Source organism: Cydia strobilella, chromosome 7 (genome assembly GCF_947568885.1).
Source record: "Cydia strobilella chromosome 7, ilCydStro3.1, whole genome shotgun sequence".
Lineage (NCBI taxonomy): Eukaryota > Metazoa > Arthropoda > Insecta > Lepidoptera > Tortricidae > Cydia > Cydia strobilella.
Window position 1 is genome coordinate 485513 of NC_086047.1, and position 14236 is coordinate 499748.

General features: G+C 38.3%; 1 protein-coding gene across 1 annotated transcript; it reads left to right on the plus strand.

Annotated features, from left to right (window-relative positions):
- The first annotated feature begins 7369 nt into the window (after positions 1-7369).
- LOC134742874 (putative ATPase N2B) lies at positions 7370-13989 on the plus strand. Its single transcript, XM_063676061.1, has 7 exons — positions 7370-7989; positions 8846-9034; positions 9546-9787; positions 10125-10299; positions 11113-11262; positions 12952-13071; positions 13787-13989. Exons 1-7 carry the CDS (start codon positions 7600-7602, stop codon positions 13910-13912), a joined length of 1392 nt encoding a protein of 463 aa, XP_063532131.1. The 5' UTR covers positions 7370-7599; the 3' UTR covers positions 13913-13989.
- The last annotated feature ends 247 nt before the right edge of the window (positions 13990-14236 follow it).

Sequence of the window (14236 nt, forward strand, 5' to 3'; positions counted from 1 at the left end):
TATAGTCTACTGCCATAAATGGCAGTTCCATCGCGAATTTATTGAACGTCCGGTTAGGTTAGGTATATTATACAGTAGTACTAACTGCGAAATTTCTAGAACAGTCCTGAAATTTGGTATGTATATAAATTAAAGGCCCCTTTTTCATGTCCACACCATTTGACATTAGGATTACATTGATTAATAGATTTAAAAAGTAAAATCTGGGAGCACGGTAGTGATCCCGCCAAGATAAGTCAAGCTAATCGCGAGGGCACTACCTACAATACCCTAGTCGCTTTTTTGAATAAACTTGGATTTGGATTACACCAGATAAACGCAATTTTCTTTTTTTGAACTTGGCTTGACACGCTGCGTGTCTAGATTTTCGGGATAATATCTCAACAGTGGACTTATTAAACATAAAAATGTTTCAATTGCATGGCTCTTATACTTTAAATTTTATTAATATTCATAAAAACCCCGATTCCGTCACCGACTCGCTCACTGATGATCATCAAAATTCTTAGGATACTCGTAATAGCAAGGCTAGGCTATGGCTAAAAGCCACTTACATATATGTGACGTTTTCAACCAAAAGGTACCACATTGTCGCTTGTCGATAAGGTTGATTTAGAATTGAAGCTATATGGAAATAGCGCCTTATTGACAACCGACAATAAGTACCCTTTTGGTTGAAAATGGTACATATTTTGACTAAGGTGAAATGTTTGTGAAGTTAGGGCTTGTAGAGTTAGAGCGTGTAGAGTAAGAAGCTTATTGGCTCTACATGAGATCTGATAACTTTTTGACAGTGGCGAGTCGTCTTGACAACATTTTACATGAAAATGTCTTTGGTGGGATTATTACGACACTTAACTGTATCAACTACTTACTGTACTGCGTAAACATCCTGTTACTAGAAGAAAATGGTTTCATTGTGTGTTTTTGGTGTGTTTCAGAAGTTTTAGCTCACGTAATTTATGTGAGTAATGTGAGTGATCAGTTCATTATTCTGGACGGTCAAAGACGACATAATGCACCACATGGACCCACAGGAAAACTGAAGTAATAAGTCTTTTAAAATAATTGCAAATGCGCTTAATAATCCACCATTTATATTACATAAGTATATTGCTCTTGAACAGGGCCCACTCTGTATGAACGTGCATAAGGTATATCAGCACCGTGGTTTGATATCAGCATATTCAGACAACGTTGTAATAATTATACTAAGATTATAATGATAATGATGAAACTTATGGGTAGGTACTTAACACGCTGCTTAACTAAACACAGACTTAATTTAGAGTTTTGAATGATTCACGGTTAGTTTCACTAGACTTATATTGACCGGGATATAGACCGTGATTACCTTTTGTGTTATTTATGAGCTCCCGATATTTTGACGCAGTTACATGCATCATGTTCACGGGTGACTGAAGATAGCGGGTGGGTGTCAAAGTTGTGTAGATCGCGCTCGGTCTACCCTCATTTTTGCTCATAAAATATCGGGAGCTCATAAATAATACCAATATAATAATACAAAAGGTAATCACGGTCTATATCCCGGTCAATATAATCATAGAGTAACTTATACTAGAGCGGTACTGTCATAGTAAATTTTGTAACCCCAGTAAATTCACTGCCATCTGTCGACACACTTTAAAACTAAAAATAAATATTTATAAAAATACGATAAAATGTATTTAAATATGGATAAATGATTGTTTTTATTTGTATTAATTATTTTAATGATTTTGACCCATGTTCTTTCACTGATATGCGTTAAAATTGTTAAATAACAAACGAAACCGTCAACGCCATCTATACGACAGTAGGCCAAAGCTAGTAGCGCCCTCTGAACGAGAATCAAATTTTCTTGATTTTCACGTTTTTTCCTGTATCCATCTATTGCGGAGTTATATCTATCTTTGATATAATAGACAGACTTAATTTACAATAACCGTGAGAGCATCAACCATAAACGTCACATTTCTATCGTAAGTCGGTGGACTCAGCATAGAAGGGCTCTAATGAATACTTTCCAAATAAGTAGTTTGAATGCAACATGACACGGGAGGATGCAGAAACGCGCAGGGCTGCGGATACGTCGAGTGCGGAAGGTCCCGAAGGGCAGCTGAGCCCGCATGGACCGCCCGCGCGACGTTCATTCAGCCCTCCCCAATGGCCGATTTTTTATACTATTATTTTGCAAAAATGTGAAGTGTACGCACACTACCGGTTTCAATTCATTTACCTATCATGCTTCCGATACCTCCCAGTTTTGTTTGTGTTTGCTTGCCAAGTTTGCTCACTAACCATAGAATAGGAGACATTCATTGTAAATAAGAAAGACCGCAGGAGACCGCAGTACAAGAGTATCAGTTCCTAGGTCACATAGATTGTAAGTTAGTTTTAAGTAGTTATTAAGAACACAACAAGGAACGTTTAATGATTGTTGTCTTTATATAAAGTAACTAACTAACATAAATCAAATACACCACACTTGCACCAAAGAGGATATAATAGGATAGAGCGGTACTGTCATGGTAAATTTTGTAACCACAGTAAATTCACTGCCATCTATCGACACACGATTGAAACTATGTAAACGATTAATACTTTTATATTACATTAACAAAGTGTAAGTTGTAGGTATATATGTTGTTGTAGTTTTACATGTATGTAAAATGTATGATTTTGGTGCAATAAAGGATATTTATTTATTTATATACAATATTTACCTATCTTATATATTTAGTCATGCATTGTACGGATTGTACCCAATAGCAACTTCTTAATTTTTGATTTAAAGATGTTTTTACTAGCACACTCGTGCATGTGACGTCACGCCAGGGAGGGAGGGGTTTGCCAAATGTGATCAAGTGTGGCAAGGAGGGGAGGAGGGGTCAAAAAACCCCGAAATTCGTGTGACGTAATTAATGGATTTTTTTAGCAGCAATTTAAATAGCACAGACGTGCTAGTGTTTTGTGTCAAAAAATCGTTTTTTGATCTTTTTCATACACAGAGTGTATGAAAATGGGACCGTCAAAAATTTAAGACAATATAAATCATTCCGATTTTGATCGCACTTTTAATGATTGACAGGCAAATGTTGTACAGTCGCCATCAGATATATCGGAGCGGTCAAGGTGCTCACAAATATCTGAACACGCCTCTATTGTCAAGGCGATAGAGTGCGTGTTCAGATATTGTGATCACCTTGGCCGCTCCGATATATCTGATGGCGACTGTACAATGTACGTAGTAACTATTTATTAATCTGTGACAATGTGGATCTGTGAATGCAACCATCACATAAGTAAAAACACAGGTGTGTGAGGTGGCTTGGGTTCGGGTGTTCCGGAATCTATATCTCATTTGTTCCATTAAACTGTAGAATCCTAAAACATGCATACCTACTTACAAATAGATAGATAGATAGATAGATAGATAAATAGATAGATAGATAGATAGATAGATAGATAGATAGATAGATAGATAGATAAATAGATAGATAGATAGATAGATAGATAGATAGATAGATAGATAGATAGATAGATTGATAAATAGATAGATAGATATATAGGTACATAGATAGATAGATAGATATATTTATTTCTAATTGAAAATTACATGTTATTTTCACTTAAAAATATCACAAATTCACAAAAAGTTGTTATTTTCACTTAAAAATATCACAAATTCACAATAAGTTGCATGTTGTTCAATAGATTTATAAGGAAATGCCCTAGTAGCACACATCACCTTGACACGGACGTGAGGTTGATAACCGGTGCAGTTAGAGCACAATTGGGGCCAGTGTGCGCTTGCTCGGGAGCAATTTAGGTCCCGTAGGTCAGTTCGCCGAAGGTAACCTTGACTTTGCACGATGGTCGCTGGTGCACTCGTTTGCGGGAGGTACTGTCGGGCACAGCGGTGGTTGGTGCGACAGGGCAGCGCGACAGTAGGTACCTCACCAAGTACCTCACCCTCGAGATAGACTACCCTCTCTAATTAATACAGTTAGAAAAAGTCGGGTAGTTATCTATATCGCGTCGCGTCGCTCCTGTGCTAGGCATCAGCAGGCCTAGCCAAGCGGCGCGACAGTACGTCACCCTCGAGATAGACTACCCTCTCTAATTAATACAGTTAGTAAAAGTCGGGTATTAGTTTATCTATATCGCGTATACTTGAACTTCAAATGGGTTACACACGAAACTTAGTAGAGTTAGACCAAGAAAAGCCTGCAGCGATTTTAATATACGCAGTGCAAGTGTTATTTTGAACGTCAAACTACTATGAAATTATGACGTATAAATAACACTCGCACTGCGTGTGCTATCAAAGTAGCTGCAGACTTTTCTTGGTTTAACTCTAGGTACGTTTGTTTTGGCGGCACTATTTGGACATCAGTGGTTGATGGATTTGGTTGGACCTTGCAAGAAATGGCATGCGATTTTAGAGTTAGAATTGCTCGCTAAGTAGGAGCAGCGAATTTAAGCAATCGGCCAAAAACCAAATTTGCAAACCGCGTGCGATTATCGGCGACGTTTCGAGAGAGAGGCCATAAGCTACAAAGTGGCAAAAAGCATGAAATTTGTTACGTGTATTGTGTAACGTTTATGCTTGGAAACAACAAAATAGAAGTGGAAACAAGTCTCTAAGGGATTTAACCCCTCGTCCCAACCACCCTCCACAAAAAAAAACTTCAGGGCGAGACATAAAAGAGTTGCAAAAATAACTTATAGATTTGTTTCCTCTTTTTTGTGCCTTCTTACAGAATCATGGATTGGAAGGATAGAATTCTCGCTAATTTATAATCAAATTCAAGTCAAATGAGCGAGAAAAAGCAAAAGTAAAAAATTCGTAGCAGAAAAGTAGGTAACTCGGGTAACTATCTTTTAGGTGGTACAAATATAAAGTTTGATAGAATTAGTAACGCAAGCTGAATATCCTTGCGGGGTTGCGAACGTAAGTACAGTAACCACTCACAAAATGGGCAATAGGTATGCCTGTTTGCAACTGACATGTAATTCCAGTCACAATAATATGAGATCCGTGGCAAGGCATTGGCAAGGTATGTACGAAAGTGTCATAGAAATCAAACTCCTTGACTATACTAGCATTTAAAAACTGTGTCATATATTAAAGAAAAAGTGACGAAGCCTTCCAGTGGTGAAGGCCGAATTCGACCCATTTATACATATATAGTAGTGTTACTACTTAAAAAAAACACAAATCAAAAATATTTAAAGGTCTCTCCACACTCGTGAGCGAATCGCGGCGCGAAGCCGCAAACGCGAATGTGGAGTCTAGTTCGCAAATCAGCGAAATCGACTCTGGTAGCTGGCTGCGTAGTCTGGAGCGCATTTAATAAAATAATTTGATTTGTTCCCGAACTTGTTTAAGCACTTGTGAGTGCAACCGTACCTAGCGTCAGTCAAGCATTATATACCTAGGTCCTGTCCACAAAAACAGGTCATAGCCCGCTTCACAGATTTAACCTCTAAGGAAAAGGTTAGGTTAGGTCGCTCTATGCTTTGGCGCTTGTGTAAACAAACTTATGATTGAATATGTTTGATTGATGATTGCCAAGCTAACATGTTAGCTTATATGCATATACCTAACAACAAAGCTTGTAAGTAGGTATGTTCTCTATGATTTAAGTATTACGTTGAAAAACTAGAAAAGTAAATAATTACAATTACAAATAAAATTGTAGGACAAAACGAGTGAAAGTGTGCATAAATATAAAAAAAAAACAAGATATTGACCGGGATATGGACCGTGATTGCCTTTTGTATCGTTTTCGAGCTCCCGATATTTCGTTCATTCCTGCGCGTCGGCTGCGTTCGCTTTCAACGGCTTGCAATGCAATACGAATGAGGGTAGACCAAGCGCGGTCTAAGTAGACAATTTTGACACCCATGCACCCGCTATTTTCAGTTACCCGTGAACAAGATGCATGTAACTGCGTCGAAATATCGGGAGTTCAAAAACCATATAAAAGGTAATCATCACGGTCCATATCTCGGTCAATATAGGTAAGTCTAGTGAAACTAACCGTGAATCATTCAATACTGTTATTAAGATCATAGTTTGTGTATTTCGCATTTTTAGCCCCCGACACAAAAAAGGGGATAATAAGTTTAAGATGACATTTGTCTGTATCGTTGATCCTAAAAGGATGAAAAAAAATGTAGGTAAAGGATTTCACAGGCTTAGCCAAAATTACAATTGTACAATCGACAAACGCCAAATGAAAAGAAATAAAAAACCGGACACCGAGTGTTCCGTACTTTTTAGTATTTGTTGCTATAGCGGCAACAGAAATACATCATCTGTGAAAATTTGCTAGCATGCCACAAACGCTAATGGCAGTTAAGGCCTTTATGCCAATTTCCACCATATTGAACATTTCCCAAAACACTAAACGATAGAAAAATTCTACATATATGAAACACATGCTCCGAGCGTGCACGGGCGAGGCTGGCGCCGACCGCCATACATTGGTTAAAACAAATAGGGTCATTGCGCTAGTTTTCGTCCACTTGACGGATTAGCAAATAACATATTTCATTTTGAAACTACAATTTGCGAAATATAATTTTTATGTTGATATACTTAGATATATTGTTTAGACATTAAGAATTGCAGTAAGTCCAAATTTGTGCAGCAATGTAGGTTTATATTCAAATTTCGTCAAGTGGTCGAAAACTAGAGCTGGACGAAAACTAGCGCAATGACCCTATATAGCGGTCGGCGAATCAAATGGTAGGACTGTGGCGTCGAGTGTGCACACTCCCCTCCGTCTGTGGCCCTTGGATAAGTAGATACTGCAGGCGACCAGACGGACAGATGGTATAATGGCGAACACCCTGGTCTTCACTCGGTTTGTTAGCTTAAAAATTAATTTATAATGACTTAGGTACTTACCTCAAAATTATTGTTCGTAAATTGGTGCTTCGTTTTACGAGTTTGAAAATGTAAATCAGATACATTTTATTATTAATAATACAGGGTAATATTCCCAACGGTATGTAATACCTTATTAAAATTTATTTCAATCACCACGTCACAACTACGAATTTTTCAAACAAATTATTTTCTTTTTTACTTGCCAACGTTTCTTACAGTGTCTCAAATAATCTCAATCTCACTAACTTAGGTCCAAATTATACTAATATATATATAAACATATTGTTCTATTATTATCGAATTATCGAGACTGCTTGGTTATTTATCTAACGTTATTATATAGTGCTTATGCACTGTATAAAACTGAAATAAAACATTTATTTTAGGACCCATTTATCTCATTTGGAACAGTTTCTTCAGTCAGCTGACATTGACGTTAAATGTTAAATTATGACATTTGTCACTTATTTTCTTGTCGTGTCCGTTCGATTTTATAAATAAAAAAGGAGAATAAAGCATGCTCTTAGGTTCATTTTAAGTATCTAATTAATTTCGTCATTGAACTAGCAATAAGCAATGATATTTTATTAGTTGTCTTGCGTGATCACAATGCCATGGTCGTGCACTGTGATTCAGCTCTGCAATAACTTTTGCAACTTATATAATGTGATAGATTCCTCATACCGTTCGAGCAGATGACGATGGCGATGTTCAAGAATCAGTCTATTTTAGTTTCTGCCATAAAGCAGCACTGGAAGCATTGTAATCAATGCGTGAGGTTGTCGACGGAGGCTCTAGCACAAACCGCAAACGGAGAAGGGCCCTTGAGTGCGTACGAGGCCCGAGTCGGCAGCGGCTCACTGAGTAAAGATGAACACCAGGAAACCGTCGTGCGGCACTTACAGCAGCTCTATCAAGATGTTACCACCTTCCAGCGGCCTGCGCTACAAACGCAAATGTCGCTATTCAATTTCTTCAAAAAGAAGGAACCAAACAAAATAATCGCACCTCAAGGCCTGTACATATATGGGAGTGTCGGTGGAGGCAAGACCATGCTCATGGATTTGTTCTATGAAACTGTGCCTGTAAGAATTGTTCCCATTTGTAGCAATCAGCTCTATTATAGTGTAATCATTAATCATCCGTCTGTCCTACGTCTGGTTGAGTCCAGTAAGTTCTAGATTTACCTTGTTTTATGTTCCCCAGCTCACATGCAATGGCACAAGAGGATTATAACACTTTAAACTCTTGAGTTTTGTACATAATTAATGTCATAATGAATGTTGGGTAGTTTAGTGTTGTTTCTCAATTGACATTTGCTGGGATGTCAGTCTTCCGTGACCACAGCTAGTGCAACCTAGTTGAAACGTTGGAAAAAAGGTAAAATAATGAAATTTAATCGCGTTAGACTTGGTAATGACATTAGTTATGTGTACAAAAGAGGATTGGTGTAACAAATACCTAATGACTGGTTTTCCACCAGAGATGTTCTGAGCTCTGTAGTGTGTAAGAGATTTCATAATTTTATTTACAAAAAGCTTTTCAGGCTTACTTTCTTTCAGGTTTTTCACATCTAAATAAATGACATCAAATATAAATGTTCCTAATTGTCCTTTCCTGTTCATCATAATATATTTTAGTATGAATGCTTCTCTTAATTTGTATGTTGTATGTGTTTATATCACATTAGTTTATTTGTAAAATATGTATTTAAATTCTATAAGAGAGTGAAATATGTGATAAAATACATCACACCCTCCGATTTGCGTTTGCAGTCATATGATGCTGGGCATTATTTTAAATACTTTTTATTATTTTTAATTAATTTATTATGCATATTTGCACTTACAAAATATGATTTTCAGTATTCTAATATTCCCTGCTATGGTCAAAACATAACATTTTATATATTCGCGATTCATGTCAACATCCCTATTTTAGATAGAATCCAAGCTCCGTGTGCACTTCAACTCGTTCATGCTCAACGTGCACGCTCGCATCCACGAGCTGAAGATCAAGTCAGGGCGAGGCGCCAGCGCGTTCCGTGATGGCACGCACTATGACCCGATCCCGCCGCTCGCGGCTGATATTACTCAGGAATCATGGCTTATATGCTTCGATGAGTTTCAGGCAAGTGCTGTACAATAATGATAATAAATCCATTTAATACATATAATGTGTCTCTTAGTTCGGTGTGCCGTAAGGCATAGGGCTTCTCCAACAGCCTCCATTGGGTTTTATCTGCTGGTTATATGTCCAGGTGCTACGTGCTAGCCTTTCACGATGGTTCCCACTATGATCCCATCCCGATTCCCTCCGGTCGCGGCTGACATTACCCATCCTGCCAAATAAATAAATGTCATTCGCTTCAATATCACAAGTATTCATCTCATAAGACACTGAACTGAACTGGACGGAGAACTGTTCGCCTATTGTGGCTGACTCCACTTTGATTTCATTGTCGACAACATTAAAGGCAGGCTAAAATGTTAGTGTTCACAAGTTTGAAATTTTTTGAACAAGTACTGCAAATTGCTCTGGGCAAAGTTACGGTGAAATGGGCAAAGTTGAAAAATTTGATATTCTACTTAGTTGTGTCTATTATTAAGTTAAGTGACAATAACCCAATTTTTTTCGCCAGGTTACCGATATAGGTGACGCCATGATACTGAAGCGTCTCTTCACGCAACTTTTTGACAACGGTTGCGTCGTCGTGGCGACTAGTAACCGTCGACCCGACGACCTGTATAAGAACGGGTTGCAACGAAGCAACTTCCTGCCGTTTATTCCGGTCCTTAAGGCGCATTGCCAAGTGTTACAGCTGGATTCTGGAATCGACTATAGGATGAGAGGCTCTGGATCGAAGTATAGCAAATATTTTTTGTGAGTTACCATTTCTTGACATTACACTCAGTGATAGTAGCATTCACGTCAAATTTAGTTGCCGGCTTCATCCTGCTTGCCTCGGAATAATATATTAAATATACAGAATATAATGCAATTTTTTATTAAGTAAAATACCAGAGTTTCCTGTAAATAAGTGTCTCAAAAAGTATAAAGAGTCAAATATTTGAACGACAATTCTTTCCTGCTCAACGTTGTTTTGTTACAAATAAATTCATACCAGATTGAGTTGAGCAAATGATTTAAATAATGTGCCCCGGGATTAGGATAATTTTAAATTTTAATTGAATGTTTAAAACCAATATTCAACTTTCAGAAATAGCGAATTGACGCCTGAAAGCAACGCGGTAGATAATTTATTCAAATTCCTGATCTCCAAGGAAACGGACACCGTCAGGCCGAGAGTGATCAACATTATGGGCAGAAACGTGAAGTTCGCCAAGTCTTGCGGTGGAGTGTTGGACTCTACGTTTGAAGAGCTTTGTGACAGGGTAAGGTTATGTTTTTATACTATTACAGTACGCAATACACGGCCGTCGTGAACGCTGCTCGCACTATTAGTGCTTGAGAAAGGAGACCTAGGCTCTCCGAAACATGTCGCGCGAGTGACTAAAACAAGTGAGTCTAAACCGTGAAATTATTTATTAATGTTTTTTACTTTGTTTTTAGTATTAGAAGGAACTTTGCTGAAGTAAGCATAAGGCAATTAATCTGGCATTTTTATAGTTTAGAACCTACTTCTGTAGATTAGTGCTCATTACTTATTTACTTCAAATAACTTACTTTTTTTATTGCCCGCCACTTCGTTTGCGTTTACTTAGTTTACCAGGGTAAAAAGTATCGTACGCATTAATACTATTAGTGCAAGTTATCGACTACAAAGGTGTCTATTGTAACATTCCGCTGAAGACCTTTTTACATGAATGAGAAAGTTATTGAAACTTTCACATTTTTTAACAATCCCTTTTTGTTGGTAATGTTGGTGATTTATCTCATAATATTGTCTTCAGTTACCGCGATTTCATGATTTATTTCATGTCAATCTTAATTTGACTAGTGTTAGTTTATCATTTCACAGATTGTAAACTTCCAGAGTCGGGCCAATCTAACTTTGCATGGCATTTGCGATGACAAAGTGTGGCAATGTCATCATTAATGTCATTTTGTGTATGAAAATAAGACATTTATAATGACACTCCACTCCCTCATTTTGTTCTATTCAAGTCGGTGCCAAGTTGGCTCAGACGGACTCTGGGCAAAGTTAGATAACAGGCAATGTTGCAAACTTCTTTCCCGTTTTCCAGCCAATAGGCGCGAGCGATTACCTGGTGCTGTCGAAGACTTTCCACACGGTGTTCGTGCGGCAGTTACCTCAGCTCTCGCTGGCGCTGCATCGGTCGCAGCTGCGCCGGTTCATCACGCTCATAGACACACTCTATGACAATAGAGTCAGGGTAAGTATACGTACAAACGGGTTAATGGAATGTGTGATAAAACAGAAGAACGAATTAAAGAAACAAAAGGGCTAGAAAATATTGTTGGTAGGTACTATAGCTTAGCTTAGTTCCTAATGTTCTTAAGGCGAAGTTAATCGAATAGAGTGAATACACACTAAAATAAAGAAATATATTTAAAGAGAAAAAATCAAATGTTTTACGACTTGAATAGCCTGCAAAGTAAAACTGTGTTTAAAGTCTTCTGGGCAAAGTTGCAATAAAAAGAGTTAAATAACTTACTGCTATTTGCAGTTTACTTGCAAGTCGGACTGCTAGTTGAAGTACTTACCTAATATAACATACGGTACTAATGACAGTTTCGTATTACATGTTGAATAATACAAAATAGTCTTGTATTGTATTGTAGTTCGGGCGATTTTCCGCAACTCGACGACTGGCGCCTATTTTGCGTGACATGGGGGTGGGCTAGTCCTGCCAGCCCAGCTCCTCGAGGAAACCTATCAAACCTTTGATGTTGAGTAGGACCTCGGGGAGGTCTCTCGGGGATCCGAGATGTTTTGCCCTGTATGGGGCCACTCCGCTGCACTCCGGCACCAAGTGAGAGGCTGTTTCTTCTGTCTCCATGCATCCTCTGCATAGGGGACTGTCTGTGACACCTAAAATAGTCTTATTTTTACTTAAAATTTATGTGAGGAAGTTGCATAAATATACATAGATACTTATCAATAAAACTTGCAAATAATTATGTCACTAGTGCAATATTGGACCATTATTATGTTTTACAACACTGTAAAGTAGTAACGCAGACGTGTAAGTAACTTTAATTGAAACATTACTGTTTTTCCCCTATTGTAGTACGTAATTTTTGACGTCATCAGTCATCACATATTTTATTTGTGTACTTATCTGTAATTATATTACATCGGTTTTGTACCGTTGTAAATAATGTATTGGTAATACTTCCCTATTTGAATTCGTAGGTATTGTTTAACGATGACATCGATGATGATGATGGTTGTTCGACATTTGCGTAGAATAAATACTTAGCGAACATCATTTCGAATTGGTTCGAACCTAAAAAACGTAGGTTCGTATACACAGCTGCATGTTTAAAAACTGCTCCCGATTAAAACTTAGGACGTCTATAGTCAGATCACGCACAACAACAAAGATGTACAATAAAGTTTTTACATACATACATACCACGCTAAGTTTCTATATCAAGTGCTAAGTCAAGTTTTGTGCACCTATGAGCTCTATTGGTACTGCTATTACTCCTAATCAGCGCAAACCTAACGTGGTCGGAGATCGGAGACTATCAAATATATTGCTAGGAGAGAGCAGCATATATTTAAACTACAACCAAACGCCTTGTTTCTAGGTGGACTCGACATTCCAAGTTATTTGTCTAGACACTTCAGTAAATTAATGATATATGATAATATGACACTGCAGTTTTTTTTATACAAAAAAAATGGAAAAATTCACCGCTTCGGGCAAGATTCAAACTTGCGACAGTTGCGACCTTTCAAAACATCAGTCCCATCGCTCCATAACCATAACATAACCAACTGAGCTACTGACCTAAACCAGAAGCGTGCGAATCTTTCGATTCCTTTTTTGTTTTCACGCCTTAGGGAGACACCTATATTGAGTAAATTGACAAATATTTTCTATCACTTACAGGTAGTGATCGCAGCGGACGTAGAGCCATCAGAGCTGATCGCGCGCGATGTTTCATCCGTGGAGGAGCTCCGCGACGCCGACCGCGCGCTCATGGACGACCTCAAGATCTCCAAGGACTCGGTAAGATCACTAATTAACCACCATGGGATCTTTATCTTTGGGATGGTATCTTTATACTGTTAGTAGTATCTTTCTTGAATTTCTACCACTAGCAGAAACATCAAAATTCGTGGTCCTGCCATATGAAATATTGGCGAATTGTCATACTGATTGTGATCTTAAGATTACAAGATATAATTACAAGAGAATATGTGGTAGTTGGGAGAAGTTTGTATAGCGCAAATTATCACTGGTTTCATTTTATTTCTACATTAAATCTTTTGATGACGGTTGATTGGCACTAGTTTTTAGGGTTCCGTACCCAAAGGTATCCTATTACTAAGACTCCGCTGTCCGTCTGTCTTTCTGTCACCAGGCTGTATCTCATAAACCGTGATAGCTACACAGTTGAAATTTTCACAGATGATGTATTTCTGTTGCCGCTATAACAACAAATACTAAAAAGTATGGAACCCTCGGTGGGCGAGTCCGACTCGCACTTGGCAGGTTTTTTGATAGGTACTTCGCTTCTACTGTGCCAGTGGGCAAAGTTATGTTGAAAAGGCAAAGTTGCCAATTTTCAAGAATTAAAGTGCACTATTATTTATTCCCAGTGAATCATCCTGGCTTTGAACCACAAACTGTAGTTGAGGAGTGTTTTGTCAAAAGGGCTTATTTTTGTATGGTATCCGTAGAGAAATAAGCCCTTTTAATAGATCTCATTTGGTATCGACAGGAGGACGCTCGCGCGGCCATCTTCACGGGAGAGGAGGAGATGTTCGCGGTGGACCGCTGCCTCTCGCGCCTCGTGGAGATGCAGGCCGACGAGTACTGGGACAAGTGGGGCTCCCACCTCGGCTAGTGGGACTGGGGCTGCATCTGGGGACCTAGCCAACATGACAATCGTAAAGTTATACATCGGCAAACGGCTAACGAAAATCGAATTTAAACTGTTGTGAGACATACTAACATTAAATCATAACGAAAAAAAATAATGTATCGGGATAACAGATATTACGAAGTCACGTGACTATTTGTGACGTTTTCAACCAAAAGGGTACTTATTGTCGCTTGTCAGTAAGGCGCTATTTCCATATAGCTTCAATTAGAAATCAACCTTATCGACAACCGACAGTGTGGTACCTTTTGGTTGAAAACGTCACATTTACATAGTGTGGCTAGGCCC

Bases quoted from the DNA above. Each gene is read 5' to 3' on its own strand.
- LOC134742874 (XM_063676061.1), top strand. From the start codon at position 7,600: ATGACGATGGCGATGTTCAAGAATCAGTCTATTTTAGTTTCTGCCATA. The intron at 9,788-10,124 runs GTGAGTTACCAT...TTCAACTTTCAG, and splicing joins AAGTATAGCAAATATTTTTT to AAATAGCGAATTGACGCCTG. The intron at 13,072-13,786 runs GTAAGATCACTA...TGGTATCGACAG, and splicing joins TCAAGATCTCCAAGGACTCG to GAGGACGCTCGCGCGGCCAT.